This window comes from Somniosus microcephalus, chromosome 26 (genome assembly GCF_052327205.1).
Source record: "Somniosus microcephalus isolate GS21.2 chromosome 26, FLI_Smic_1.0, whole genome shotgun sequence".
Classification (NCBI taxonomy): Eukaryota; Metazoa; Chordata; class Chondrichthyes; order Squaliformes; family Somniosidae; genus Somniosus; species Somniosus microcephalus.
Window position 1 is genome coordinate 53,203,948 of NC_141012.1, and position 26,648 is coordinate 53,230,595.

Below are 26,648 nucleotides of genomic sequence, written 5' to 3' on the forward strand. Positions count from 1 at the left end.
GCCTCCTCACTGTTCACTATACCTCCAAGTTTTGTCATCTGCAAATTTTGAAATTGTGCCCTGTCCCAAGTCCAACACCCAAGTCCAAATCATTAATATATATCAAGAAAAGCAGTGGTCCCGGAACCAACCCCTGGGGAACACCACTGTATACCTCCCTCCAGTCCGAAGAACAACCGTTCACCACTACTCTCTGTTTCCTGTCACTTAGCCAGTTCCGTATCCATGCTGCCACTGTCCCTTTTATTCCATGGGCTTCAACTTTACTGGCAAGCCTATTATGTGGCACTTATCAAACGCCTTTTGAAAGTCCATCTACACCACATCAACCACATTGCCCTCATCAACCCTCTGTTACCTCATCAAAAAACTCGATCAAGTTAGTTAAACACGATTTGCCTTTAACAAATCCATGCTGGCTTTCCTTAATTAGTCCAACTGACTCTCAACTTTGTCCCTGATTATAATTTCTAAAAGCTTCCCCACTACCGAGGTTAAACTGACTGGCCTGTAGTTGCTGGGTTTATCCTTGCACCCTTTTTTGAACAAGGGTGGAACATTTGCAATTCTCCAGTCCTCTGGTACCACCCCCGTATCTAAGGAGGATTGGAAGATTCTGGCCAGTACCTCCGCAATTTCCTCCAAACCTCTCTCAGCATCCCAGAATACATCCCATCCAGTCCTGGTGACTTATCAACTTTAAATTCAGACAGCCTTTCTAGTACCTCCTCTTCATCAATTTTTATCTGATCCACTAACTCCACGACCTCCTCTTTCACTGTGACTTTGGCAGCATCTTCCTCCTTGGTGAAGACAGATGCAAAGTATTCATTTAGTACCTCAGCCATGCTCTCTGTCTCCATGCGTAGGTCTCCTTTTTGGTCCCTAATCGGCCCCACCCCTCCTCTTACTACCCATTTATTATTTGTATGCCTATAGAAGACTTTTGAATTCCCTTTTATGTTGGCTGCCAGTCTATTCTCATACTCTCCTTTTTGCCCCTCTTATTTCCTTTTTCACTTCCCCTCTGAACTTTCTATATTCAGCCTGATTCTCACTTGTAGTCTCAACCTGACATCTGTCATACGTCCTTTTTCTGCTTCATCTTATCTCTATCATCCAGGAAGCTATGGCTTTAGTTGCCTGACTTTCCCCCTCATGGGAATGTACCTCGACTGTACCCGAACCATCTCCTCTTTGAAGGCAGCCCATTGTTCAATTACAATTTTGCCTGCCAGTCTTTGATTCCAATTTACTGGGCCAGATCTGTTCTCAACCCACTGAAATTTGCCTTCCTCCAATTAAGTGTTTTTACTCTAGATTGCTCCCTGTCCTTTTCCACAGCTAATCTAAACCTTATGATATTATGATCACTGTTCCCTAAATGTTCCCCGACTGGCGCTTGCTCCACTTGACCCATCTCATTCCCCAGAACCAGATCCAGCAATGCCTCCTTCCTCGGGCCGGAAACATACTGATCAAGAAAGTTCTCCTGAACACACTTCAGAAATTCTTCCCCCTCTCTGCCCTTGACACTATTATTATCCCAGTCTATATTCGGATCGTTGAAGTCCCCCGCTATCACTACTCTTGTTTTATATAAATGCCGGTTCCTGTCTCTTGCTCTGCAGGCAGCATTTCTTTGGCTCCCATGTCCCTTTCTCATTCAGCAAGCCTTTTCTCTTATTCATTCTTGGGATGTGGGCATTGTTGGCAAGGCCAGCATTTATTACCCATCCCTAATTGCCCGTGAGAAGGTGGTGGTGAGCCGCCTTCTTGAACCACGGCAGTCCGTGTGGTGAAGGTACTCCCACAGTGCTGTTCAGGAGGGAGTTCCAGGATTTTGACCCAGCGATGATGAAGGAACAATGATATATTTCCAAGTCAGGATGGTGTGTGACTCAAAGGGGAACTTGGAGGTGGTGGTGTTCCCATGCGCCTGCTGTCCTTGTCCTTCTAGGTGGTGGAGGTCACGGGTTTGGGAGGAGCTGCCAAAAAAGCCTGTTACCTACCCTTTCTTTCACATGCTCCCTGCCGACACCCCGACAGCTCACGAATACCATAGGCTTCTCCAATGCATTGGCAGGTGCTGGTGGTGCAGGAAAGATCAAAGGGCCTTTCAAACACCAGGGTACAGCGAGAGTATCTCGCATAAACCAACTGCTGCAGCACAATTCACCCCACAGTGTCTCTAGCAGCCAGGGCCCCAGGCAGCATCCACACCGATTGTAAGATTCCTCAGATGGAAGGCGTACAGAGAGTAATGGAGTAGCTGGAACACTTTCAATGAGAGATTGGGTCTATGCTCACTATAGGTGGGATCCAGGTATCTCAACCTACCCGTTAGCAGCCATTAATGCGGGCCGGATTCTGAGCTCCACCAATCTTGCGCGGGGGGGGTTTAAACATCTAACAAGTGGCGAGTTACTTACTGTTCAGGAACCGTGACTGGCCTGGGTGTGATGTGCTGCTCAGGAGGTGCTGCAACGGGTCCCTCAGCTCCCGACGACTCCGCCATATCCTCTGGCTCTGTTTTTATCACTTTCAGTTTCTTTTTCTTCCTCTCCTCTTTATCTTTTACCCTTTTCTTTGGGAATGTAAGATCTAATAAAGCTTTATGGGGTAGAGAACAAAACATTAATTCCAGATTTTCCCACCTCCTGCAGAGCTCAGGGCCTGCTCCTGGGGTAGGTGCTACTGTACACTCCGTGTGACCATTGCTGCCTGTATCGCAGGAGGAAGCGAAGCTCAGGGCCTGCTCCTGGGGTAGGTGCTACTGTACACTCCGTGTGACCATTGCTGCCTGTATCACAGGAGGAAGCGAAGCTCAGGGCCTGCTCCTGGGGTAGGTGCTACTGTACACTCCGTGTGACCATTGCTGCCTGTATCGCAGGAGGAAGCGAAGCTCAGGGCCTGCTCCTGGGGTAGGTGCTACTGTACACTCCGTGTGACCATTGCTGCCTGTATCGCAGGAGGAAGCGAAGCTCAGGGCCTGCTCCTGGGGTAGGTGCTACTGTACACTCCGTGTGACCATTGCTGCCTGTATCGCAGGAGGAAGCGAAGCTCAGGGCCTGCTCCTGGGGTAGGTGCTACTGTACACTCCGTGTGACCATTGCTGCCTGTATCACAGGAGGAAGCGAAGCTCAGGGCCTGCTCCTGGGGTAGGTGCTACTGTACACTCCGTGTGACCATTGCTGCCTGTATCGCAGGAGGAAGCGAAGCTCAGGGCCTGCTCCTGGGGTAGGTGCTACTGTACACTCCGTGTGACCATTGCTGCCTGTATCACAGGAGGAAGCGAAGCTCAGGATTCTAATCCCACCCCTACAGTTACCTCAAGGATTGGCCTCTTCCTCTTACTCCTTTCCATGCTGCCTCTTTGCAACACCATCCAAAGACACGGGTCAGCTTCCACATGTACACTGATGGCACATAGCTCTACATGGCCTTACTCGGCCCCTCCGCGCTGTCAGACTACATCCAACATCCAGTCTTGGATGAGCCATTGGGAAGAGCAAAGCCATCATTTTTGGCCCCACAGCACAAACTCTGTTCTCTTGTCATCATCTCCATCCCCCCCCGACCCCCAGCTATTGTTTCAGGCTGAATCGGACTGTTAGCAATCTCGGAGTCCTGTTCATCCTTAAGCTGAACTTTCGACTCCATAGCCACTCCATCACAAAAAGACACCCGTTTCCACCTCAGGTACATCACATGTCTCTGCCCCTACCTCAGCCCATTAACTGCTAAAGCCATCATCCATGCTTTTGTCACCTCCAGGCGCCACAATTCCAATGTTCTCCTGGCCTCCCATCCTCCGCCCTCCATGAACTTGAGATCACTCAAAACTTATCTGCGCGTATCCTACCCGGCACCAAGTCCCACTCACCCATCACCCTGTCCTGCGTGGTTCTCCTAGTTCCCCAATGCCTCCAATTAAAATTATCATCGTGTTTAAACCCCTACATGGCCCTGCCCGCATCTCTGTAACCTCCCAAACTCTCCGACTCTCTCTTCCTCTGACACCACATTCTTGTGTATCCCCCCACCCTTTGCCCACCACCGACAGTAGTGCCACAGCTACCATGGCCCCAAGCTCTGGAATTCCCTACCTAAACCCCTCTGCCTTGCCACTTCCTTCTCCTCCTTTAGGGCTCTCTCTAAAGCCCAGCTCTTTGGCCAAGCTTTTGGCTACAACACTTATATTGCCTTCTTTGGCTTGGTGTCCATTTTTTCCCTTATGTCTCTGTGAAGCATCGATTTTTTCTGTGTTAAAGGTGCTCTATAAATGCAAGTTGTTGCTGTTGATCTGGGAGTGCTTTACACCAACACTGGCTCTACAAACTGCAAATGATTTGTTTCCCAACACTGTCTCTCCCTCCAGCCAATCTGCCCACCCTTCAAACCCACTAACCAGCTGCCCTCATTGCTCCTGCTCACTCCCTTCAACTGATGTATTTCTTCTAACCAAGATTTGAAGTGTGCCAGCAGTGAATGTGAACGTGTTGACAGCTAACCCCATCAAAAACACGACCACGGAACACAGCCAAGCAGCTCTGTGTTGACACATAAAACATGGAGACGTCTCAAACTGTTCAACAACACTTTCCGAATAGCTCAAATACAAAAGTACCCCACCCCTCCGCCCCCGACACCAGCAACACCTGCCCGCCCCCCACTGCCCCCCGCCCACGTCCGCCCCAGTCACCGGCAACGCCCGCCCCCGACACCGGCAACGCCCCCCGCCCCAGACACCGGCAATGCCCGCCCTCCACCCCAGACACCAGCAACGCCCCAGACACCGGCAACGCCCCCCGCCCCAGACACCGGCAATGCCCGCCCTCCACCCCAGACACCGGCAACGCCCCCAGCCCCAGACAACGCCCGCCACCCCACACCCCTGCCCCAGACACCGGCAACGCCCGCCCCCTGCCCCAGACACCGGCAATGCCCGCCCCCCCGCCCCAGACACTGGCAACGCCCGCCACCCCACACCCCCACCCCGGACACCAGCAACGCCCCCCGCCCCAGAAACTGGCAACACCTGCCCCCCCCCGCCCCAGACACCGGCAAGGCCCGCCTCCCCCCGCCCCAGACACCGGCGATGCCCGCCCCCCCCCCCCGCAACACCGGCAACGCCTCCCCCAATCTGTGGCATAGTGGTTAGCACTGTTGCCTCACAGCACCAGAGACCCGGGTTCGAATCCGGCCTCGGGCGACTGTCTGTGTGGAGTTTGCACATTCTCCCCGTGTTTGCGTGGGTTTCCTCCGGGTGCTCCGGTTTCCTCCCACAGTCCAAAGATGTGCGGGTTAGGTTGATTGGCTATGATAAATTGACCCTTAGTGTTAGGGGGATTAAATACGTGGGGTTACAGGGATAGGGTGGGATATGTGTTGGTGTAGGGGTTACGGGGATCGGGTGGGATATGTGTCGGTGCAGGCTCGATGGGCCGAAATGGCCTCTATCTGCACTGTGGGGTTTCTGTGATTTCTGTGAAACACCCCCCTCCGCACACAACACCCCCGCACCCCCCACCCCCAGACACCAGCAAACCCCACCCCCCCCCGCCCCAGACATCCTGCCCCCAGACACCAGCAACACCGCCCATCCCCCCATACTGGACACCCCGCCTCAGGCATCCCACCCCCAGACACCAGCAACACCCATCTGCCCCCAGACACCAGCACACCCACTCCGCACCCACCAACCCCCCCTCCGCACCTCCACCCACCCCCGGGCAACCTGTCCCCAGACACCGGGTGGAATAGTGATCTAATAATCCCAAGAACGTGAGTCCAAATCCCACCATGGCAGTTTGAGAATTTTAATTTACCACCTAGAAGGACAAGGGCAGCAGGCAACACCTCCAAGTTCCCCTCCGAGTCACAGACCATCCTGACTTGGAAATATATCGCCATTCCTTCATCGTCGCTGGGTCAAAATCCTGGAACTCCCTCCCTAACAGCACTGTGGGAGTACCTTCACCACACGGACTGCAGTGGTTCAAGAAGGCGGCTCACCACCATCTTCTCAAGGGCAATTAGGGATGGGCAATAAATGCTGGCCTTGCCGACAATATCCACATCCCAGGAACAAATTTTTAAAAAATCAGCAGATAGAAATCTGTTATTAGCAAAAGTGACCATGAAGCTGTCAGTTTGCCGTAAAAACCCAACTGGTTCACAGCTGTCCTTTAGGAATGAAAGCTGCCATCCTTACCGGGTCTGGCCTATATGTGACTCCAGTGGTCGACTCTTCGCTCCCCCCTGAAATGGCCGAACTGCATCAAATAGAAGGCCGCCCACCACCACCTTCTCGGGGATTAAATGCCGGGCCCGCCACGATGCCCACGTCCCGGGAATGAATAAAACAGACACCGGGTTCCACCCACCTGCCAGCGAGCCCCTTCGGCCGGCATTCATCCGAGTGATGATGTCACTGAGAGTCAGGTCACCAGTGGCCAGGTCAGGATGGTCCTGCGGATCAGCAATGGGAGAAAAAGGTGAGGCAGAGACAGCAGGAGGGGAGCAGGGTGGGTGGAGGAGGCAGGACAGGAGGAGGTGGGGGAAGAAGAGCAGGGTGTAGGGCGGGGGGATTTGAAGTTTTCAAGATATTATGGGGAGCTGACAGGGTAGATGGAGAGGAACTATTCCCACTGGTTGGGGAGCCTAGGACTAGGGAGCAGAGTCTAAAAATTCGAGCCAGGCCTTTCAGTCATTAAGTTCGGAAACACTTCTACACACAAAGGGCGGGCGAAGTTTGGAACAGCAGTTGATGCCGGATCAATCGTTAATTTTAAATCTGAGATTTCTGTTAAGCAACGGTATTAAGGGATATGGGGAAAAGGCAGGTATATGAAGTTAGGTTACAGATCAACCATGACCACACTGAATGGCGGAACAGGCTCGAGGGGCTAAATGGCCTACTCCTGTTCCTATGTTGGTTGGACATAGCTTCTTAAGTGAAGTAACGAAGAGGGTTGATGAGGGTGGTGCAGTTGCTGTGTATATGGACTTTCAAAAGGCGTTTCACAAAGTACCACATAATAGACTTGTTAGCAAAATTAAAGCTCATGGGATTATAGGGTCAGTGGCAGCGTGGATAAAAAAATGGCTAAGGGACAAAAAGCAGAGAGCGTTGGTGAACTGTTGTTTTTCAGGCTAGAGGGAGGAGTGCAGTGGGGCTCCCCGGGGTCGGTATTAGGACCACTGCTCTTCTTGATATATATTAATGACCTGGACTTGGAAATAGGGGGCATAATTTCAAAGTCTGCAGATGATTCAAAACTTGGAAATGGAGTAAACAATGAGGAAGATAGTAACAGACTTCAGGAGGATATAGACAGACTGGGGAAATGGGAGACACATGGCAGATGCAATTTAATGTAGAGAAGTGTGAAGTGATACATTTTGGTAGGAAGGATCAGGAGAGACAATATAAACTAAATGGTCCAGTTTTAAATGAGGTACAGGAACAGAGAGAACCGGGGGTGTATGTACACAAATCTTTGAAGGTGGCCGGACAAGTTGAGAAGGCTGTTAAAAAGTGATTGGGATCCTTGGCTTTAAATAGAAGAGTACAATAGCAAGGAAGTTAACATTGATAAAACACTGGTTAGGCCTCAGCTGGAGTTTTGTGCCCGATTCTGGGCACCACACTTTCGGAAGGATGTCAAGGCCTTGGAGAGGGTGCAGAAGAGATTTACTGGAATGGTAGCAGGGATGAGGGATGAGGGAATACAGTTATGTGGAGAGACTGGAGAAGCTGGGGTTGTTCTCCTTAGAGCAGAGACAGTTAAGAGGAGATTTGATAGAAGTGTTCAAAATCGATTAAATAAGGAGAAACTGTTTCCAGTGGCAGTGAGGTCGGTAACCAGAGGACACTGGCAAAAGAATCAGAGGCAACGTGAGGACATTTTTTTACACAGCGAGTTGTGATCTAGAATTCACTGCCTGAAAGGGTGATGGAAGCAGATTCAATAGTAACTTTCAAAAGAGGATTGGATAAATAACTTGAAAGGAAAAAATTTACAGGGCTGCGGGAAAAGAGCAGGGGAGTGGGACTAATTAGATAGCTTTACTAAAGAGCCGGCACAGGCACAATGGGCCGACTGGCCTCCTTCAGCGCTGTATCATTGTATGATTCTAACTTCTGCTTCTTCAGGCCACGGTCAAGTGGAGACCAGTGAGAACACTATAATATGGATAAGTGTCATTCTGCAGATCCCAAAGCATTTGTTTCTATTGTTCTGGAACAGGAAGTGTAAGTTTGTGAAGGTTTGTAATCTAGTCATTTTCGCTGTATTCGTTCTCGCTTCTAATTTCTCCCCTAAACAAAGCAAGTGGGTCCTTCTGAGTCTGGGCATCTGTTGGTGTCAGTGTTAATTGTCCATATGGACGACAGCGGGTGAGTTTATTGGCAGTACACAGGGTTTATTGATCATTCCGGCACTTTCCCCCTCAGATTACTCCAGTCACAGCTCGGTTCATGGGTGGGCTGCCTGGGGAAAGCAGCCTTTACACCGGGCTTCAGAAAAAGGATCTGGAGAAGCCCGAACTGTAACTGTGAACAACAAATGGAGGACAGGCATGAACAAAGATCATGACAACAAAGATGAGACAACAAAACTATCGAGGGAACTCTCAGCAGAGCAAAGATGGGATGTATCCATCCAATACCGGCAGCTGCAACAGGCACATCAGAGTCACACTGGGTTACCACCCCTGAATGAGTAGCAGCATTCTCACAGCTATACTGCAGCTCCGTGCTCCCAGTGAGGTGCTCTCCTGTGATGCGCATGGGGTGGAGCTGGGCCCAGCAGTGCTCGGTGGGCAGCTCAGAATAACCACCGTGTCAACACTCAGTGAAATGGAATAATTAGACAGAGCAACACCTGCCAGTCCCAGCATGGAGTTCCCAAACAAGGAAGAGTTGCCAGAGGACAGCGAGAGTGGGATGCCAGGGCCAGCCGCCCACTGCAGCAGGAGAAAGGGTAGGCCAAAGGGGGGGTGGGACAGAGAAAGTGATTTTCTACAAAACTATACTCCTGCTCCTAAGCTCCACTCCACCATAAAGGATGTGACTGGTCTTAACTCTCACCTCCCCACGATACACTTCCAGCTAGTTTTAAATTCTGAGACAGAAAGTAAATCAAACATGGTGACGACACATTTCAGAGCAGCTTCTTTCAGTTTTCAATATGGTGCAGCTCACGTACTGAGGCCTCACACACTGACTGCCAGCCTCTGAGCCCTGGTGCTATTATGAATTCAGGCTGGAGTGGTTGCCAGCAATGAGGGTGTGCCACCCTGTGCCTGATCAACCTGAGTTTTGAGGTCCTGAGGCAATCTCTCACTCTCTCTCTGCTCTGATCAGCCCCTCTTCTACAGGGGGCAGTGTTGGAGCATTGCCTGCAATGATCCTGCCATCTTCTCTCCAGGGAGCTCAGCTTGCCCGGAAGTTCACAGTTCCACTCGGAGTCAGTATAGGCTCCCAAGCAGTCGGGAATGAGCAATCATGTGCTCCCCCAAGTGGCTGCTGAAGGCATTGACCTGCATACAGAACTGGGCAAGAGGAGGAAGGGTCGCTCACTTCCTGCAGTTCAGATGCACAGTACACTGCTCCCCAGCGGTGAAGGTGACCACTACCTGGCTCTAACTCAGACAGTTTTTCCATTGTCCCTCACTCACTGAAGGGGTGCGCAGATCAGATCAGGCCTTATCTCCTCTCACCAGCTTGTCCTTATAATACAGCTAACGTCAGACACTCAAAATTAGAGAACACAACCCTCGCTCAACTTTGACCTATCCTGGGGCACTGACCAATAGATGTCCTCAAACTCCAGCTACTTAACCAAGTGGCCAATCTTCAAACGAGTCAACACAGTGAGCATCAGCAAGCTCTTGGTCCATGGAGGGCCAATCCAGGCGCTATCTCTGCACACGCACACACGGGCGCACACTCTCGCACGCGCGCACACTCTCGCACGCATGCACACATGGATAATGATTAGAAGCAGGAACCCTGGCTGAAATACCTCACTCCTCAACCATGAGATATTGAGCGTGCCCTGCGCCTCTGGTCACCTCGTTCAGCATTAACCAAGGACCAAAGCTGGGGCCTTCCGGGCGGGGTGGATCACACCACAGTCACGGGTGGATGCCAACCCTGTCCCAGTGCGATATGTTCGTGCTCGAGCTCGACCGTGCTAAGCTGTGTAAACCAGTAATTCTGGGCACAACACCAAATTCCCAACACCTCCCTACAACTCAGCTTACCGGCTGCTGTCTTCGCTTTTCAACGTGTTTCCTTAACATTATCTTCAACTCATCATCCCCCAGTTCAGGCTTATCTGGAACACAAAAAGAGTGGTATTATGTGACACCAGACCACTAGCATCAATCAATCCCGACTGCACCGACTCCACCAGTGTGGGGGCGATGGGTTGGTGCGGTGTGGGGGCGATGGGTTAGTGTGTGTGGGGGGCGACGGGTCGGCGCGGCGCGGGGGGGGCGACGGGTCGGCGCGGCGCGGGGGGGGCGACGGGTCGGCGCGGCGCGGGGGGGCGACGGGTCGGCGCGGCGCGGGGGGGCGACGGGTCGGCGCGGCGCGGGGGGGCGACGGGTCGGCGCGGCGCGGGGGGGCGACGGGTCGGCGCGGCGCGGGGGGGGCGACGGGTCGGCGCGGCGCGGGGGGGGCGACGGGTCGGCGCGGCGCGGGGGGGCGACGGGTCGGCGCGGCGCGGGGGGGCGACGGGTCGGCGCGGCGCGGGGGGGCGACGGGTCGGCGCGGCGCGGGGGGGGCGACGGGTCGGCGCGGCGCGGGGGGGCGACGGGTCGGCGCGGCGCGGGGGGGGCGACGGGTCGGCGCGGCGCGGGGGGCGACGGGTCGGCGCGGCGCGGGGGGGCGACGGGTCGGCGCGGCGCGGGGGGGCGACGGGTCGGCGCGGCGCGGGGGGGCGACGGGTCGGCGCGGCGCGGGGGGGGCGACGGGTCGGCGCGGCGCGGGGGGGCGACGGGTCGGCGCGGCGCGGGGGGGGCGACGGGTCGGCGCGGCGCGGGGGGGCGACGGGTCGGCGCGGCGCGGGGGGGCGACGGGTCGGCGCGGCGCGGGGGGGCGACGGGTCGGCGCGGCGCGGGGGGGCGACGGGTCGGCGCGGCGCGGGGGGGGCGACGGGTCGGCGCGGCGCGGGGGGGCGACGGGTCGGCGCGGCGCGGGGGGGGCGACGGGTCGGCGCGGCGCCGGGGGGGGTGGGGGGGGGGGGGGGGTTGGCGCCGGGGTTGGTGCGGGGGGGGGGGGGGGGGGGTGTGGGTTGGTGCCGGGGGGGGGGGGGGGTGGCTTGGCGCGGTGTGGGGGGGATGTGTTGACGCGGTGTGGGGGGATGGGTTGACGCGGTGTGGGGGGGATGGGTTGACGCGGTGTGGGGGGGATGGGTTGACGCGGTGTGGGGGGGATGGGTTGACGCGGTGTGGGGGGGATGGGTTGACGCGGTGTGGGGGGGATGGGTTGACGCGGTGTGGGGGGGATGGGTTGACGCGGTGTGGGGGGGATGGGTTGACGCGGTGTGGGGGGGATGGGTTGACGCGGTGTGGGGGGGATGGGTTGACGCGGTGTGGGGGGGATGGGTTGACGCGGTGTGGGGGGGATGGGTTGACGCGGTGTGGGGGGGATGGGTTGACGCGGTGCGGGACAGTTGGTGATCGCAGCTCACGGATCAGCACGGGGATTGAGATAACTCAGTTACTCCCTGCATAAACTTGCTGAGTCATTCGAGGAGCCCAGGGAGTGACTTTAAAATCCACAAATATTAGCATGAAGATAATTGCAAACCCTATTTGGCAACTGGGTGCAGTCTGACTTTCACCAAATGGCCTGGTTCTCACACAGTCTCCAACAGGCCCATTCTTGAAGGCATCACATTCAGCAGGGGGGAGTGCAGCGAGAGTTGTGTGAAGCAGTTTTCAGCGACTGTCCGGAAGGTTGATGGGGAGAAGGAATGAGGCAGTGTTGTACTCACCTACTGTCTTCATGTCTTGCGTGGAGAGGGTTGGCACAGCTCTCAGCGCCACACTGGGACTCGAGGGGTGTGTTGGAGAACTGGGGAGCCAGGAGCACAGCTCTACAACACAAAGAAACAGAACACGTCACCAGATCAGAGAGGACACAACACTGTTAGAGAGATTGAGGGGTCCAAGTGCAGAAATCACTAAAGGCTAGTGGACAGGTCCAAAAAATAATTGGCTAACAGAATGTTGGCCTTTATCTCGATGGGGCTCGAATACAAAGGGATGGAAGTTATGTTACATTAATATAAAGCTCTGGTTAGACCCCATTTGCAGTACAGCGTTCAGTTCTGGGCACCGCATTTCAGGAAAGATATATTGGCCTTCGAGCAGTGCGTAATCTTAAAATTAGAGCCAGGCCGTTCAGGGGCGATGTCAGGAAGCACTTCTTCACACAAAGGGTGGTGGAAATCTGGAACTCTTCCCCCAAAAAGCTGTTGAGACTGGGGGTTAATTGAAAATTTCAAAACTAAGATTGATTCATTTTTGTTAGGCAAGGGTATTAAAGGTTATGGAACAAGGCGGGTAGATGGAGTTAAGATAGAGATCAGCCATGATCTAACAATGGAACAGGCTCGAGGGGCTGAATAACCAACTCCTGTCCCTTAGCAGCAGCAGAATTGTATTCGACCACAATCTGTAACCTCATAGTCCAACATATCCACCTCTCTACCATCATCATCAAGCCAGGCGACCTACCCTGGTTCAATGAGGAGTGCAGAAGAGGTCAGGAGCAGCACCAGGCGTACCTAAAAATGAGGTGCCAACCTGGGGAAGCTGCAACACAGGACTACATGTATGCTAAACAGCGGAATTCAATTCACTCCATATATCAATAAACGGCTGAGCGCACTGGATACAGCAAAGGCGATGGGCCCTAAAAACATCCGGCTGTAGTGCTGAAGACTTGTGCTCCAGAACTAGCCGCGCCTCCAGCAAAGCTGTTCCAGTACAGCTACAACACTGGCATCTGCTGTACAATGTGGAAAACGGCCCAGGTATGTCCTGTCCACAAAAAGCAGGACAAATCCAACCCGGCCAATTACCACCCCATCAGTCTACTCTCAATCATCAGCAAAGTGATGGAAGGTGTTATCGACAGTGCTATCAAGTGGCACTTACTCACCAATAACCTGCTCACCGATGCTCAGTTTGGGTTCCGCCAGGAGCACTTGACTCCAGACCTCATTACAGCCTTGTTCCAAACATGGACAAAAGAGCTGAATTCCAGAGGTGAAGTGAGAGTGACTGCCCATGACATCGAGGCAGCATTTGACCGAGTGTGGTACCAAGGAGCCCTAGTAAATCTGAAGTCAATGGGAATCAGGGGGAAAATGCTCCACTGGCTGGAGTCATACCTAGCACAAAGAAAGATGGTTGTGGTGGTTGGAGGTCAATCATCACATTGCTGCAGGAGTTCCTCAGGGCAGTGTCCTAGGCCCAATCATCTTCAGCTGCTTCATCAATGACCTTCTCTCCATCATAAGGTCAGAAGGGGGATGTTCGCTGATGATTGCACAGTGTTCAGTGCCATTCACAACTCCTCAGATAATGAAGCAGTCCGTGCCCGCATGCAGCAAGACCTGGATGACATTCAGGCTTGGGCTGATAAACGGCAAGTAACATTCGCGCCACACAAGTGCCAGGCAATGGCTATCTCCAACAAGAGACAGTTCAGTCACCTCCCCATGACATTAAATGGCATTATCATCAAATCCCCCACCATCAACATAATGGGGGTCACCATTGACCAGAAATTCAACTGGACCAGCCACATAAATACTGTGGCAACAAGAGCAGGTCAGAAGCTGGGTATTCTGCAACAAGTGTCTCAACTCCTGACTCCCCAAAGCCTTTCAACCATCTACAAGGCACAAGTCAGGAATACTCTCCACCTGCCTGGATGAGTGCAGCTCCAACAACACTCAAGAAGCTCGACACCATCCAGGACAAAGCAGCCCACTTGATCGGCACCGCATCCACCACCTTAAACATTCACTCCCTCCACCACCAGCACACAGTGGCTGCAGTGTGTACAGGCTGCGCTCACTAAAGTGTCTTCGACAGCACCTCCCAAACCTGCGAGCTCTACCACCTAGAAGGACAAGGGCAGCAGGCGCATGAGAGCACCATCACCTCCACGTTCCCCTCCAAGTCGCACACCATCCCAACTTGGAATTATATCGCCGTTCCTTCATCGTCGCTGGGTCAAAATCCTGGCACTCCCTCCCTAACAGCACTGTGGGAGTATCTTCACCACATGGTCTGTAGCTGTTCAAGAAGGTAGCTCATCACTACCTTCTCAAGGGCAACTAGGTATGGGCAATAAATTCTGGCCTTGCCGAGAATGAATTAAAAAAGAGATTGGCTTCTAAAGGATATTTAAAGTATTGGAGGGATGGGCTTCAATGGGAGAGTTAGGGTACTGGAGACATGGGCTTCAATGGGAGAGTTAGGGTACTGGAGCGATGGGCTTCAATGGGAGAGTTAGGGTACTGGAGACATGGGCTTCAATGGGAGACTTAGGGTACTGGAGCGATGGGCTTCAGTGGGAGAGTTAGGGTACTGGAGACATGGGCTTCAATGGGAGAGTTAGGGTACTGGAGACATGGGCTTCAATGGGAGAGTTAGGGTACTGGAGCGATGGGCTTCAATGGGAGAGTTAGGGTACTGGAGACATGGGCTTCAATAGGAGAGTTAGGGTACTGGAGACATGGGCTTCAATGGGAGAGTTAGGGTACTGGAGACATGGGCTTCAATGGGAGAGTTAGGGTACTGGAGACATGGGCTTCAATGGGAGAGTTAGGGTACTGGAGCGATGGGCTTCAATGGGAGAGTTAGGGTACTGGAGACATGGGCTTCAATGGGAGAGTTAGGGTACTGGAGACATGGGCTTCAATGGGAGAGTTAGGGTACTGGAGACATGGGCTTCAATGGGAGAGTTAGGGTACTGGAGACATGGGCTTCAATGGGAGACTTAGGGTACTGGAGACATGGGCTTCAATGGGAGAGTTAGGGTACTGGAGACATGGGCTTCAATGGGAGAGTTAGGGTACTGGAGACATGGGGGGGGGGGGGGGGGATTTTAACTCGGGTGTGGGATGGTGCCGTGTTATCCGAATTTCATGTTTACCACATGAATCTAACTGGATGTGGGAGATTGACGCAATTTTAACTGAATTGGCCAATTGATTTCCAGCGTGTGGGAAGCCTTTGCAAATGGGTTTTTCATGACTGAAAGTCCCCTCCGATGACATCATCATTGCTGCTGCATTTAAGGTCCACAGCAAGCCTTGCTTCTTCTGCAGACTGCCAAGCTTCTTGACTGTGCATTGTGAGGGAGCTGCAGCAAATATGATCAGCTCCTCGCTTTGACAAGGTGGCACTGCAGGCATTAGTGGATGGGGATAGGGCCAACAGGGAGCTGCTCTTCCCTTCATCAGGGAGGAAGAGGCCTCCCACTGAGACCAAGGCCGTGTGGATGCAGGTGGTTGAGGAGGTCAACTCCTTGGGGGTCACCCGCAGAACCTGGATACAGTGCAGGAAAAGATTTCATGACCTTCAGTGCACTGGAAAAGTGAGTATGAATTTCCCATCACCCTCAATCTGATCCCCATTGCCTTTCCTCACCAGCACTCGGCTTTAGCAATCTCTTCCTCCACATCCCACTTGACACTGACATCCATGCACCCTTACCCATTCCCTCTCTCTCTATGCTCACATTCACATAACTAATCGACCATGCAGCCCTCACACTCCCTATCACTCTGATGCTTTGAACACAACTGACAACACACAGGGAGGGCCCTTGGTCTTGCAACCTCACTCCATCTTTGTCTCCTTCTAAGTATCTATGCTATGGATTCTCTACACTCACTCCTTCATTCTCACTCAACATCCACTTGTCTCCCTCATTGCAGCAAAAGAGAGCTCACAACAAAAGAGCGCGAGCCAGGACAGGAGGAGGGACAGCCTCAATAGCCCACCTGACCCCCTGGGAGGAGGCCGTCCTGGAAATTATGGGAATAGAGGATGATTCGCGCATGGGGGATGGACAGACAGGTGTAACACAGCAAGCTGGTGACAGAAAAGTTTCCCATCTCTCTCTTTGACATTGCATGAGTCGCTGATAATGATTGTGAAGCTGTAACAGATGGACTTATGATCATCTGCAAAAAAGCTATGTGCATGTAGTCTTTGCATCACATCTCTGACTCTTTCCTTTACTCCCCCACAGGACCATCACAAGCATCCGTCCCCCCTAGCCAGGAAGAAGAGGCTGAGCAGCCAGACTCCTCAGAGGAAGCTGCAACCTCTGAGGGCGCAGCGTCAGCAGAATTCAGCCAACCCAGCACCAGCGCAGACACTCAGACCTCGGTGGGACTTTTGGGACATAGAGTAGTGTTGTCACCTGGTGTATCACAGCTCACAAGTGAGCATCAGCAGATTGTGGAGACAGGGACAGCAGTGGAGAGTCCTAGTCGGAAGGTGCAGGACTCTGCCAGCTTGGCTCAGCAGCATGTCGACCCTCTGCCTCTGGGTCCATCCATAAGATCAGAGGTGATGGAACTCCAGGAACAGATGCAGGAGTCTCTGGCAGGTTTTGTCTCTAGGGTCGCTGCGAGTGTGGAGCGAATGGAGGAGTCCACAGCGAACATCAGCAGAGCCTTTGTGGAGTCATTGGCGCATGAACGCATCACCGCGGAAAGGCTGGCTACCTCCGTGGAAAGGATGGCTACCGTAGAGGAGAGGATGGCTACCGTAGAGGAGAGGATGGCTACCGTAGAGGAGAGGATGGCTACGGCCATGGAGGAGCTTAGTCGCCAGGGTATGGAAAACATGGTCATTGTTCAGAATAGAATGACATCTCTTGAGGGGCGATGGGCATCTATTGAACAGAGAAACCAGACCTTCATGGAAGTCCTTCTGAGTAGGACTGCCATTGCAGATACGGGTCCCCATGGCCCCGCTGATGTGCAGCAAGGTGCTCTCCAGCCACTTCCAGGTGCTGGCCCCTTCTGGCCTGTGCAGCTTCAGGTGGGTGAGCAGCAGCCTAGCGCTCCTGCTGCTGGTGCTGCTGTTGTTCCTGGTTCTGCTGCTGCCGCGGCTGGTGCTCGAGCTCCTCTAATGCCCAGAAGGGAAGGGAAAAAATGGCTCCCATGCTTCTGGTATATGCCTCCATTGAGGAAGCGCTGAGTGAAGGTGGCGAGAGGGGTTTCCCAGGAGGTCACACTGGAGATGGGTGTGAGGCACCAACCTTCCACAGGTGTGGTTAAGCCTTGCAAAAGTTGCCCCAGACCGGAGACCACTAAGTGCTGCCACCTGCAAATCATGGCTGACCAAATCTCCTCTTTAATGGTTGACCTGCAGTTGATAATCAGCAATCCAATCGTGCTCCCGCCAGGTTTCACATTCCTGTTTCCCACCAGGCGTGTTTTACGTGGGAAAAGGGTTAAATTTGCAAGGGCCTGTTAAAGTATGATTATAGAGGTCATTTAGTGGTTATTAAGGGCCTTAAAGACCAGTCCCGCCTGTTGGTCCCGACTCCGTCCCGCATCCATCAGACACGCCTGACTTAAAATTGCTCGGAGTTGGGAACCAGGTGGGGGGGTCCCGCCCGCCAGTTTTTGCAATTTTAACCCCCGCACGCCTTCAAGCCCGACTCCACGGCTCAATGAAAATCGAGCCCATGGGCTTCAATGGGCCTTTGTCATCCTGGACTTTCCTTCCATTCTGATGTGCTCTACCCCTCTGCTAACACAGCCCAGCACAAGTCGAAAGCGATTGCACCAGAGCCATGTTACCCATTGGGCTGCCCCCTGGGGTGCTGTGTACAGTTGTGGGCACTGAATCACAGGAAGATACTGCTGTCCTTGAATGCATGTGGCGGGTAGGTGGGCTGACCCCAGCTCCCTGTGACCCTTACCCCCGGTACCTGCCTGACTGGACTGCAGCTGGCTGTCCTGCAGCGAGCCAGCCCATCAGCATCGGAGTTTTTACCTTCATCATCGGATGAGATGCTGTTATCTTCACACTCCTCCTTGACCTCTCGCAGTATCTTCTCGTATCGACTGTGCGCTCGCCTCTCCTCCTCCTTCTCCTTCTGGCTGGAGATTGCATGGTATTTCCTCTTCAGGGCCAGGTCAGGACCACTCTTTTTCGCCAGCTCCAGCAACTCCTTAAATATCAACCAACGAACAGAAACACTCAATAGTTTTTTTGATGTTACAACAGGTTCCGGCTCAGAGCAACAGAAGCAGATCTAAAATACCCAACCTGTGAGGCTAATTGCTTTCTCATCAGAAGTGGGAGCCAGTTTCCAGCACTGCTTCCTGACCAGAGCTTCACGAAGCACTTTACCAACTCCTGCACACATGCCCGTACAGTGTCTCTGCCTGTCTCAATATCCAGCAATGCCTTATTTGCCTCCCCCTGCCCCATTCCTTCCAACGCCCCAATCTCTTCCCACTAAAACTGGTGCACTTCTCTACACTTAAGAGTAAAAATCTGAGATATTTGAACCTTGCCGGGTCCGACAGGTGGGGTAATAAACTATACACTCAGCAGTCAGTGGTCAGATTAGTCTAGACACAAAATTCACAGCAGACACAGTTAACTTCACAGAAACATGACGCACCTGGCACCGACACAGAGGCACACAGCCCCGAGGAACTGACACCCAGCAACAACGCACCCGGCAACAACGCAATGAACTCAAGTCACAAGCGTTCGTGCTACACGGCATTCTGCTCTTAACCTCATCCTTTAATTATTCTGGGGTCTGCTCCAGAGTTGGTGTCCCCTCATTTACCAGGAAGCATGTTATGGACAGATCCCTTCAATGCTTCACAAGTGTTACAATAATTACAGTGAATTCCCTGAGTAACTGATTTATTCACTGTCTGACGCCCACCACCTGTGGAGTCACACCTACCTTTCTGGAGACGAGGATCTGTTTGAGCAGCTTGTGGAAGTACTGCTGCTGGGAGTACAGGTACCGCTTGTGCTGCGACTTCATGCACAGCCTTCTGTACTTAACCACCTCCGGGTTAAAGTGGCCGTCTGCAGACAAAAGACAAACACCAGCAACATGAATACTCCAGCCAACAAATAAAATCCCCTCCACCCCAACAAAGCACCATCAACTCTTTTAATTCAATCTCCTTATACTCAATTCCTATCAGTCAAACTCCTTCCCATTCAGTCCCATCTGACAGAACTCTAATGTATGAAATATGCTTCATATTGACTGACATTGTACAGAATTTCAAAGAACTAACCCTTTGCAATTCATCCCCTTGCTATCGAATTCCAAAGGACCAACCCCTTTCCCATTCATTTCTCTTGTTGGGTAAAGCATGAAGTCCTTGTTCCATAGCTGTACACTCCCACGGTGCTGCAGGAATTTACCTCGGAAGAGTTTCTGAGCGATGTACAGAGGGTTACCGAAGCGGAAGTTGTCTCCATTGAAGAGCCCCGTGATGATGCTGTCCTGTCGCTCCAGGTTATTCTCAGTGAACTGTGGAAGAAACTTCCTCAAGTGATCTCGCTGGGACTGAGACAGGACCTCGTCCCAGGTGCTGCGACTCACCACCTCAAAGAAGATATCAGGCTATGGAGACAAAGAGTTAAATCTCAGTATTTGCGGACCGTGCCATAATCAAAAATGCCAGTCGATTCCCCTGGAAAACAGCTTTTCAAAAATATTGTTGGTGAATTTCTGTAGAATGGAACACATTTCCACTCTGCACCCAGTGCCAGCCTCAAGTGAGCCCAGGTTGGGTATATCACAGGCTGCTAGATGGTTAAAGCTCCCCCAACCAAACCCGGACAGTGGAATTTGAACCAACCAGCACCTTCTTCATTTCTATTTTCCACACCAGCCATTCCGAATAATCTGCAAACAGATTCAGTGCTGGATTCTGGAAAGTGGGAAGTGATTCTCCGCTAAATAAATTACAGTGACGGGTGAGAGAATGCCAATGGGAAAGCCGAGGGAGTTTCAGGTGTAACTGGTGATGCTACTGTCACTCCAAGCTTACAACACAGCATTTACTGAAAACTCCCTCATGCCCAGCTCAGAAGCAGAAAGTCATATTCCAGGTTTAAGAAGATTATTTTAAAATGAGCCTCAGGGCAGCAACATGCTTCTTACTTTCAAATCACCCGAACTGTGACAAGAGGCAATCAAACTATCCATTGTTATCCCCAAGCTGTTGAGATACACTCACACTAACACAGAGGGCTCCCAGCTGTCCACTGACACTGGCCTGGGAATCCGCTCATCTTTGAGGCAACGAAACGTTACTAAAGCAATGAGTTAATTACTTAGTGCAGGAATAAACTGAGGAAACTAGAGACAAAGATCTCCTGGAGGAGGGAACAAACTCGTGTCTTCAAATGTCAGCTGAGCGAGAAGCAGCCTCTACTTTTAGTGGGCAATCTTTGTGCCGTGTAATACAGGTTTGGGCAAATTTAAAGAAAATGAGACCATTCATTTATATAGCGCCTTTCACAACCTCAGGACGTCCCAAAGCGATTCACAACCAAATTTCGAAGTGTAGTTATTGTTGTAATAAGGGAAATGTAGCAGCCAATTTGAACACAAACAATGAAATAAATGGCAGAGACTTTGAACAAATATTTTGGATCTATCCTCGCAGTAGAAGACACTAAAAGCATCCCAATAATAGTAATCAAGGGGCTATAGGGAGGGAGGAACTTAAAATAATCACTATCACTAGAGAAAAAGTACTAGGCAAACTAGTGGGACTAAAGGCTGACAAGTCCCCTGGACCTGATGGCCTGCATCCTAGGGTCTTAAATAAGTGGCTGCAGAGATAGTGGATACATAAGAACATAAGAAATAGGAGCAGGAGTAGGCCAATCGGCCCCTCGAGCCTGCTCCGCCATTCAATAAGATCATGGCTGATCTGATCCTAACCGCCAATCCACTATCACAGAACCATCTCCTGCATCTAACAGAATTAGACACACGAAATAGGAGCAGGATCAGGCTACACAGCCCCTGGGCCCACTCCGCTACCCACAGGGCCATGTCCGATCCGAACCTAGACTCATGTCCAAATTCCTGCCCGCTCCCCGTAACCCTTAATTCCCTTTACTTCTAGGAAACTGTCTATTTCTGTTTTAAATTTATGTAATGATGTAGCTTCTACAGCTTTTTGGGGCAGCATATTCCATGGACCTACCACCCTCTGAGTGAAGTAGTTCCTCCTCATCTCAGTTTTGAAAGAGCAGCCCCTTATTCTAAGACTATGCCCCCTAGTTCTAGTTTCACCCATCATCGGGAACATCCTCCCCGCATCCACCCGATCCAACCCCTTCACAATCTTATGTGTTTCAATAAGATCGCCTCTCATTCTTCTGAACTCCAATGAGTAGAGTCCCAATCTACTCAACCTCTCCTCATATGTCCATCCCCTCATCCCCGGGATTAACTGAGTGAACCTTCTTTGTACTGATTCGAGAGCAAGTATGTCTTTTCTTAAGTATGGACACCAAAACTGTATGCAGTATTCCAGGTGCGGTCTCACCAATACCTTGTACAACTGAAGCAATACCTCCCTATTTTTATATTCTATCCCTCTAGCAATGAAAGCCAACATTCCATTGGCCTTCTTAATCACTTGCTGCACCTGCATACTAACCTTTTGAGTTTCGTGCACCAGGACCCCCAGATCCCTTTGTACTTCAGTACTTTCCAGTTTCTTGCCATTAAGATAATAGCTTGCTCTACGATTTTTCCTGCCAAAGTGCATAACCTCACACTTTCCAGTATTGTATTCCATCTGCCAAATCTCTGCCCACTTACTTAGCCTGTCTATGTCCCCTTGCAGGTTTTTTATGTCCTCCTCACTCACTACTTTCCCTCCCATCTTAGTATCATCTGCAAACTTTGATATGTTACACTCGGTCCCCTCCTCCAAATCGTTAATATAGATTGTAAAGAGTTGGGGACCCAGCACCGACCCCTGCGGAACACCACTAGTTACTGATTGCCATTCTGAGAATGAACCATTTATCGTAACTCTCTGCCTTCTGTTAGATAGCCAATCCTCTATCCATGCCAGAATATTACCCCTAATCCTGTGATTTTTTATCTTAAGCAATAATCTTTTGTGTGGCACCTTGTCAAATGCCTTTTGGAAGTCTAAATACACTACGTCCACTGGTTCCCCTTTATCCACCCTATATGTTACTTCCTCAAAGAACTCCAGCAAATTTGTCAAACATGACTTCCCCTTCATAAAACCATGCTGACTTTGTCCGATTAAATTATGATTATCCAAATGTCCTGTTACTGTCTCCTTAATAATGGACTCCAAAATTTTACCTACCACAGATGTTAGGCTAACCGGTCTATAGTTTCCAGCCTTCTGTCTACTGCCCTTTTTAAATAAGGGTGTTACATTAGCAGTTTTCCACTCTGCCGGGACCTTTGCTGAGTCCAGGGAGTTTTGGAAAATTATTACCAATGCATCCACAATCCCTACCGCCACTTCCCTCAAGACCCTAGGATGTAAGCCATCAGGTCCAGGTGATTTATCCGCCTTGAGTCCCATTATTTTACCGAGTACCACTTCCTTAGTGATTTTGATCGTGTTTAGCTCCTCCCCCCCATAGCCCCCTGTTTGTCCAGTGTTGGGATATTCTTAGTGTCTTCTACTGTAAAGACTGATACAAAATATTCATTCAGTGTTTTTGCCATCTCCATATTTCCCACCATTAATTTCCCGGTCTCATCCTCTAAGGGACCAACATTTACTTTAGCCACCCTTTTTCTTTTTATATAACTATAAAAACTCTTACTATCTGTTTTTATATTTTTTGCTAATTTACTTTCATAATCAATCTTTTTGTTATTTTTTGCTGTCTTTTAAAGTTTTCCCAATCCTCTATCCTCCCACTAGATTTGGCTACCTTATATGCCCTTGTTTTTAGTCGAATACTATCCTTAATTTCTTTACTTAGCCACGGATGGCTGTCTTTCCTTTTACACCCTTTTCTTCTCAGTGGAATATATATTTTTTGGAAGTTGTAAAATAACTCCTTAAATATACACCACTGATCATGTATCGTCTTACCCTTTAATCTATTTTCCCAGTCCACTCTACTCAATTCCGCTCTCATACCTTCATAGTCTCCTTTATTCAAGCTTAGCACGCTTGTTTGAGGTCCAACCTTCTCACCCGCTAATTGAATATGGAATTCAACCATGTTATGGTCACTCATTCCAAGGGGATCCTTTACTGGGACATTTTTAATTAATCCTGTCTCGTTACACAGGACCAGATCTAAGGTTGCTTGCCCCCTGGTCGGTTCAGTTACATACTGCTCAAGAAACCCATCCCTAATACACTCAATGAACTCAGCCTCAAGGCAGCCCTGCCCAATTTGATTTGTCCAATTAATATGATAGTTAAAATCCCCTATAATTATAGATGTTCCCTTATTACAAGCCTCAACTATTTCCTGATTGATACTCCATCCAACAAAGTTGCAACTGTTTGGAGGCCTATAGACTACGCCCACTAGTGTTTTTTTTCCCTTATTATTCCTTACCTCCACCCAAACTGTTTCATTATCCTGATCTTTTGACCCAATATCATTTCTCTGTATTACAGTGATTCCTTCCTTTATTAACATAGCCACCCCACCTCCCCTTCCTTCCTGCCTGTCCTTCCTGATCGTTAAATAACCTGGTATGTTTAATTCCCAGGCATTGTCACCCTGCAGCCATGTTTCTGTAATGGCCACAAGATCATACCCATATGTAGTTATTTGTGCCATTAACTCGTCTATTTTGTTACGAATGCTACGTGCATTCAGAGAGAGAACTTTCAAATATGTTTTGTGACACTTAGTTCCTGCTTTTGCCCTTTTTATTACTTTACCTTTTACTCCATACCTTCTGCCCCTTCCTGACACGCTCTGGTTTTTAATTTCCCCACTGCTACCTAAGTCTATGACCTTCTCTGTTGTCATTTTTATTATTTGCTCTCTAGGAACCTCCCCCCCACTAGTTAGTTTAAAGCCCTGTCTACAGCCCTAGTTATATGATCCGCCAGGACTCTCGTCCCAGCACTGGCCAAGTGAAGCCAATCCCAACGGAACAGCTCCCTCCTGCCCCAGTACTGGTGCCAGTGTCCCAGGAAGCAAAACCCATTTCTCCCACACCAGTCTTTAAGCCACGCATTTAACTCTCTAATTGTATTTGTCCTAGCCAAATTCGCTCGTGGCTCAGATAATAATCCAGAGATTATTACCCTTGAGGTTCTGTTTTTTAATTTGACCCCTAGCTGCTCATACTCCTTTAACAGAACCGGCTTCCTAGTCCTATCTACGTCGTTTGTACCAACATGGACCACGACAACTGGATCCACCCCCTCCCACTGCAAGTTTCTTTCCATCCCAGAGGAGATGTCCTTAACCCTGGCACCGGGTAGGCAACACAGCCTTCGGGACTCTCGCTCTCGGCTGCAGAGAACTCTATCTATCCCCCTAATAATACTATCCCCTACCACTACAACATTTCTATTTACTCCCCCCTCTTGAATGGCCCCCCGTTCCATGGTGCTGTGGCCAGGTTGCTCATCCTCCCTGCAGTCCCTGCTCCTGTCCCCACAGGGAGTAAGAACCTCGAACTTGTTGGACAAGAGCAAGGGCTGCGGCTCCTCCAGCTCTACCTCCTGGATCCCCGTACCTGCCTCACTGGTAGTCACACCGTCCTGTCCCTGACCATGGGCTACATCTGAATTAATTAACTTCATAGGTGTGATCACCTCCAGGTACTTTTCCCCCTCCCTGATGTGTCGCAGTGTCTGAAGCTCAGACGCCAGCTCATCAACACGGAGCTGGAGTTCCTGTAGCAGCAGACACTTGTCACAGACGTAATCACCATGAGCCTCAATGGGGTTCACCGGCTCCCACATCTCGCAACAGTAACACATCACCTGCTCCATTCTATGTAATTAATTAAATTTTTTATTGTTAGTTATGGACACCCTCTGCCCGATTATAGATGCTAGTATCCCCTTTAATAAATTGGATTTAATTTAAATCAATCCCTCTAATTACACCAGTTAAATGGTTTACCAACAGTCACTCTGCACCAGAAAGGCCTTATTAACTGCAACCCACAGAGTTGTGATCTTCCAAAATTCCCTAGATTTTGGAAAGGTTCCAGCAGATTGGAAAACCGCAAGTGTAACGCCCCTATTCAAGGAAGGAGGGAGACAGAAAGCAGGAAACTATAGGCCAGTTAGCCTAACATCAGTCATTGGGAAAATGCTGGAATCCATTATTGAGGAAGTAATAGCAGGACATTTAGAAAATCATAATATAATCAAGCAGAGTCAGCATGGTTTTATGAAAGGGAAATCGTGTTTGACAAATTTATTAGAGTTCTTTGAGGATGTAACGAGCAGGGTGGATAAAGGGGAACCAGTAGATGTCGTGTATTTGGATTTCCAAAAGACATTCAATAAGATGCCACATAAAAGGTTACTGCACAAGATAAGAGTTCACGGAGTTGGGGGTAATATATTAGCATGGATAGAGGATTGGCTAACTAACAGAAAACAGAGTCGGGATAAATGGGTCATTTTCAGGTTGGTAAACTGTAACTAGTGGGGTGCCACAGGGATCAGTGCTGGGGCCTCGGCTATTTACAATCTGTATTAATGACTTGGATGAAGGGACCGAGTGTACTGTAACCAAATTTGCTGATGATACAAAGATAGGTGGGAAAGCAAGTTGTGAGGAGGACACAGAGTCTGCAAAGGGATATAGTGTGTGAGTTAAGTGTTAAGTGAGTGGGCAAAAATCTGGCAGATGGAGTGTAATGTGGGAAATGTGAGGTTATCCACTTTGGTAGGAAGAATAGAAAAGCAAAATATTATTTAAATGGAGAGACTGCAGAATGCTGCGGTACAGAGGGATCTGGGTGTCCACGTACACGAAACACAAGAAGTTAGCATGCAGGTACAGCAAGTAATTAGGAAGGCAAATGGCATGTTGGCCCTTATTGCAGGGGGGGATGGAGTATAAAAGTAGTCTTGCTACAACTGTACAGGGCACTGGTGAGACCACACCTGGAGTACTGTGTGCAGATTTGGTCGCCTTATTTAAGGAGGGATATACTTGCATTGGAGGCAGTTCAGAGAAGGTTCACGGGGTTGATTCCTGGGATGAAGGGGTTGTCTTATGAAGAAAGGTTGGGCCTATACTCATTGGAGTTTAGAAGAATGAGAGGTGATCTTATTGAAATATAAGATTCTGAGGGGACTTGACAGGGTAGATGCTGAGAGGATGTTTCGCCTCGTGGGGGAATCTAGAATTCGGGGGCATAGTTTCAGGATGAGGCACCCATTTGAGACGGAGATGAGGAGGAATTTCTTCTCAGAGGGTTGTGAATCTGTGGAATTCTCTACCCCAGAGAGCTGTGGAGGATGGGTCAGTGAATATATTCAAGGTGGAGATAGACAGATATTTGAGCTACAGGGGAGTCAAGGGTTATGGGGAGCGGGCGGGAAAGTGGAGTTGAGGCAAAGATCAGATCAGCG

General features: G+C 50.6%; 1 protein-coding gene across 1 annotated transcript in view; it reads right to left on the bottom strand.

Annotated features, from left to right (window-relative positions):
* Nucleotides 1-26,648, bottom strand: part of nfrkb (nuclear factor related to kappaB binding protein) — a 129,240-nt gene that overhangs the window by 95,293 nt on the left and 7,299 nt on the right. The window contains 7 exon segments of the mRNA XM_085968187.1: nt 2,433-2,613; nt 6,390-6,474; nt 10,276-10,349; nt 12,015-12,116; nt 18,061-18,238; nt 18,995-19,122; nt 19,471-19,672. Of these exon segments, the coding sequence (XP_085824313.1) occupies nt 2,433-2,613; nt 6,390-6,474; nt 10,276-10,349; nt 12,015-12,116; nt 18,061-18,238; nt 18,995-19,122; nt 19,471-19,672 (950 nt within the window).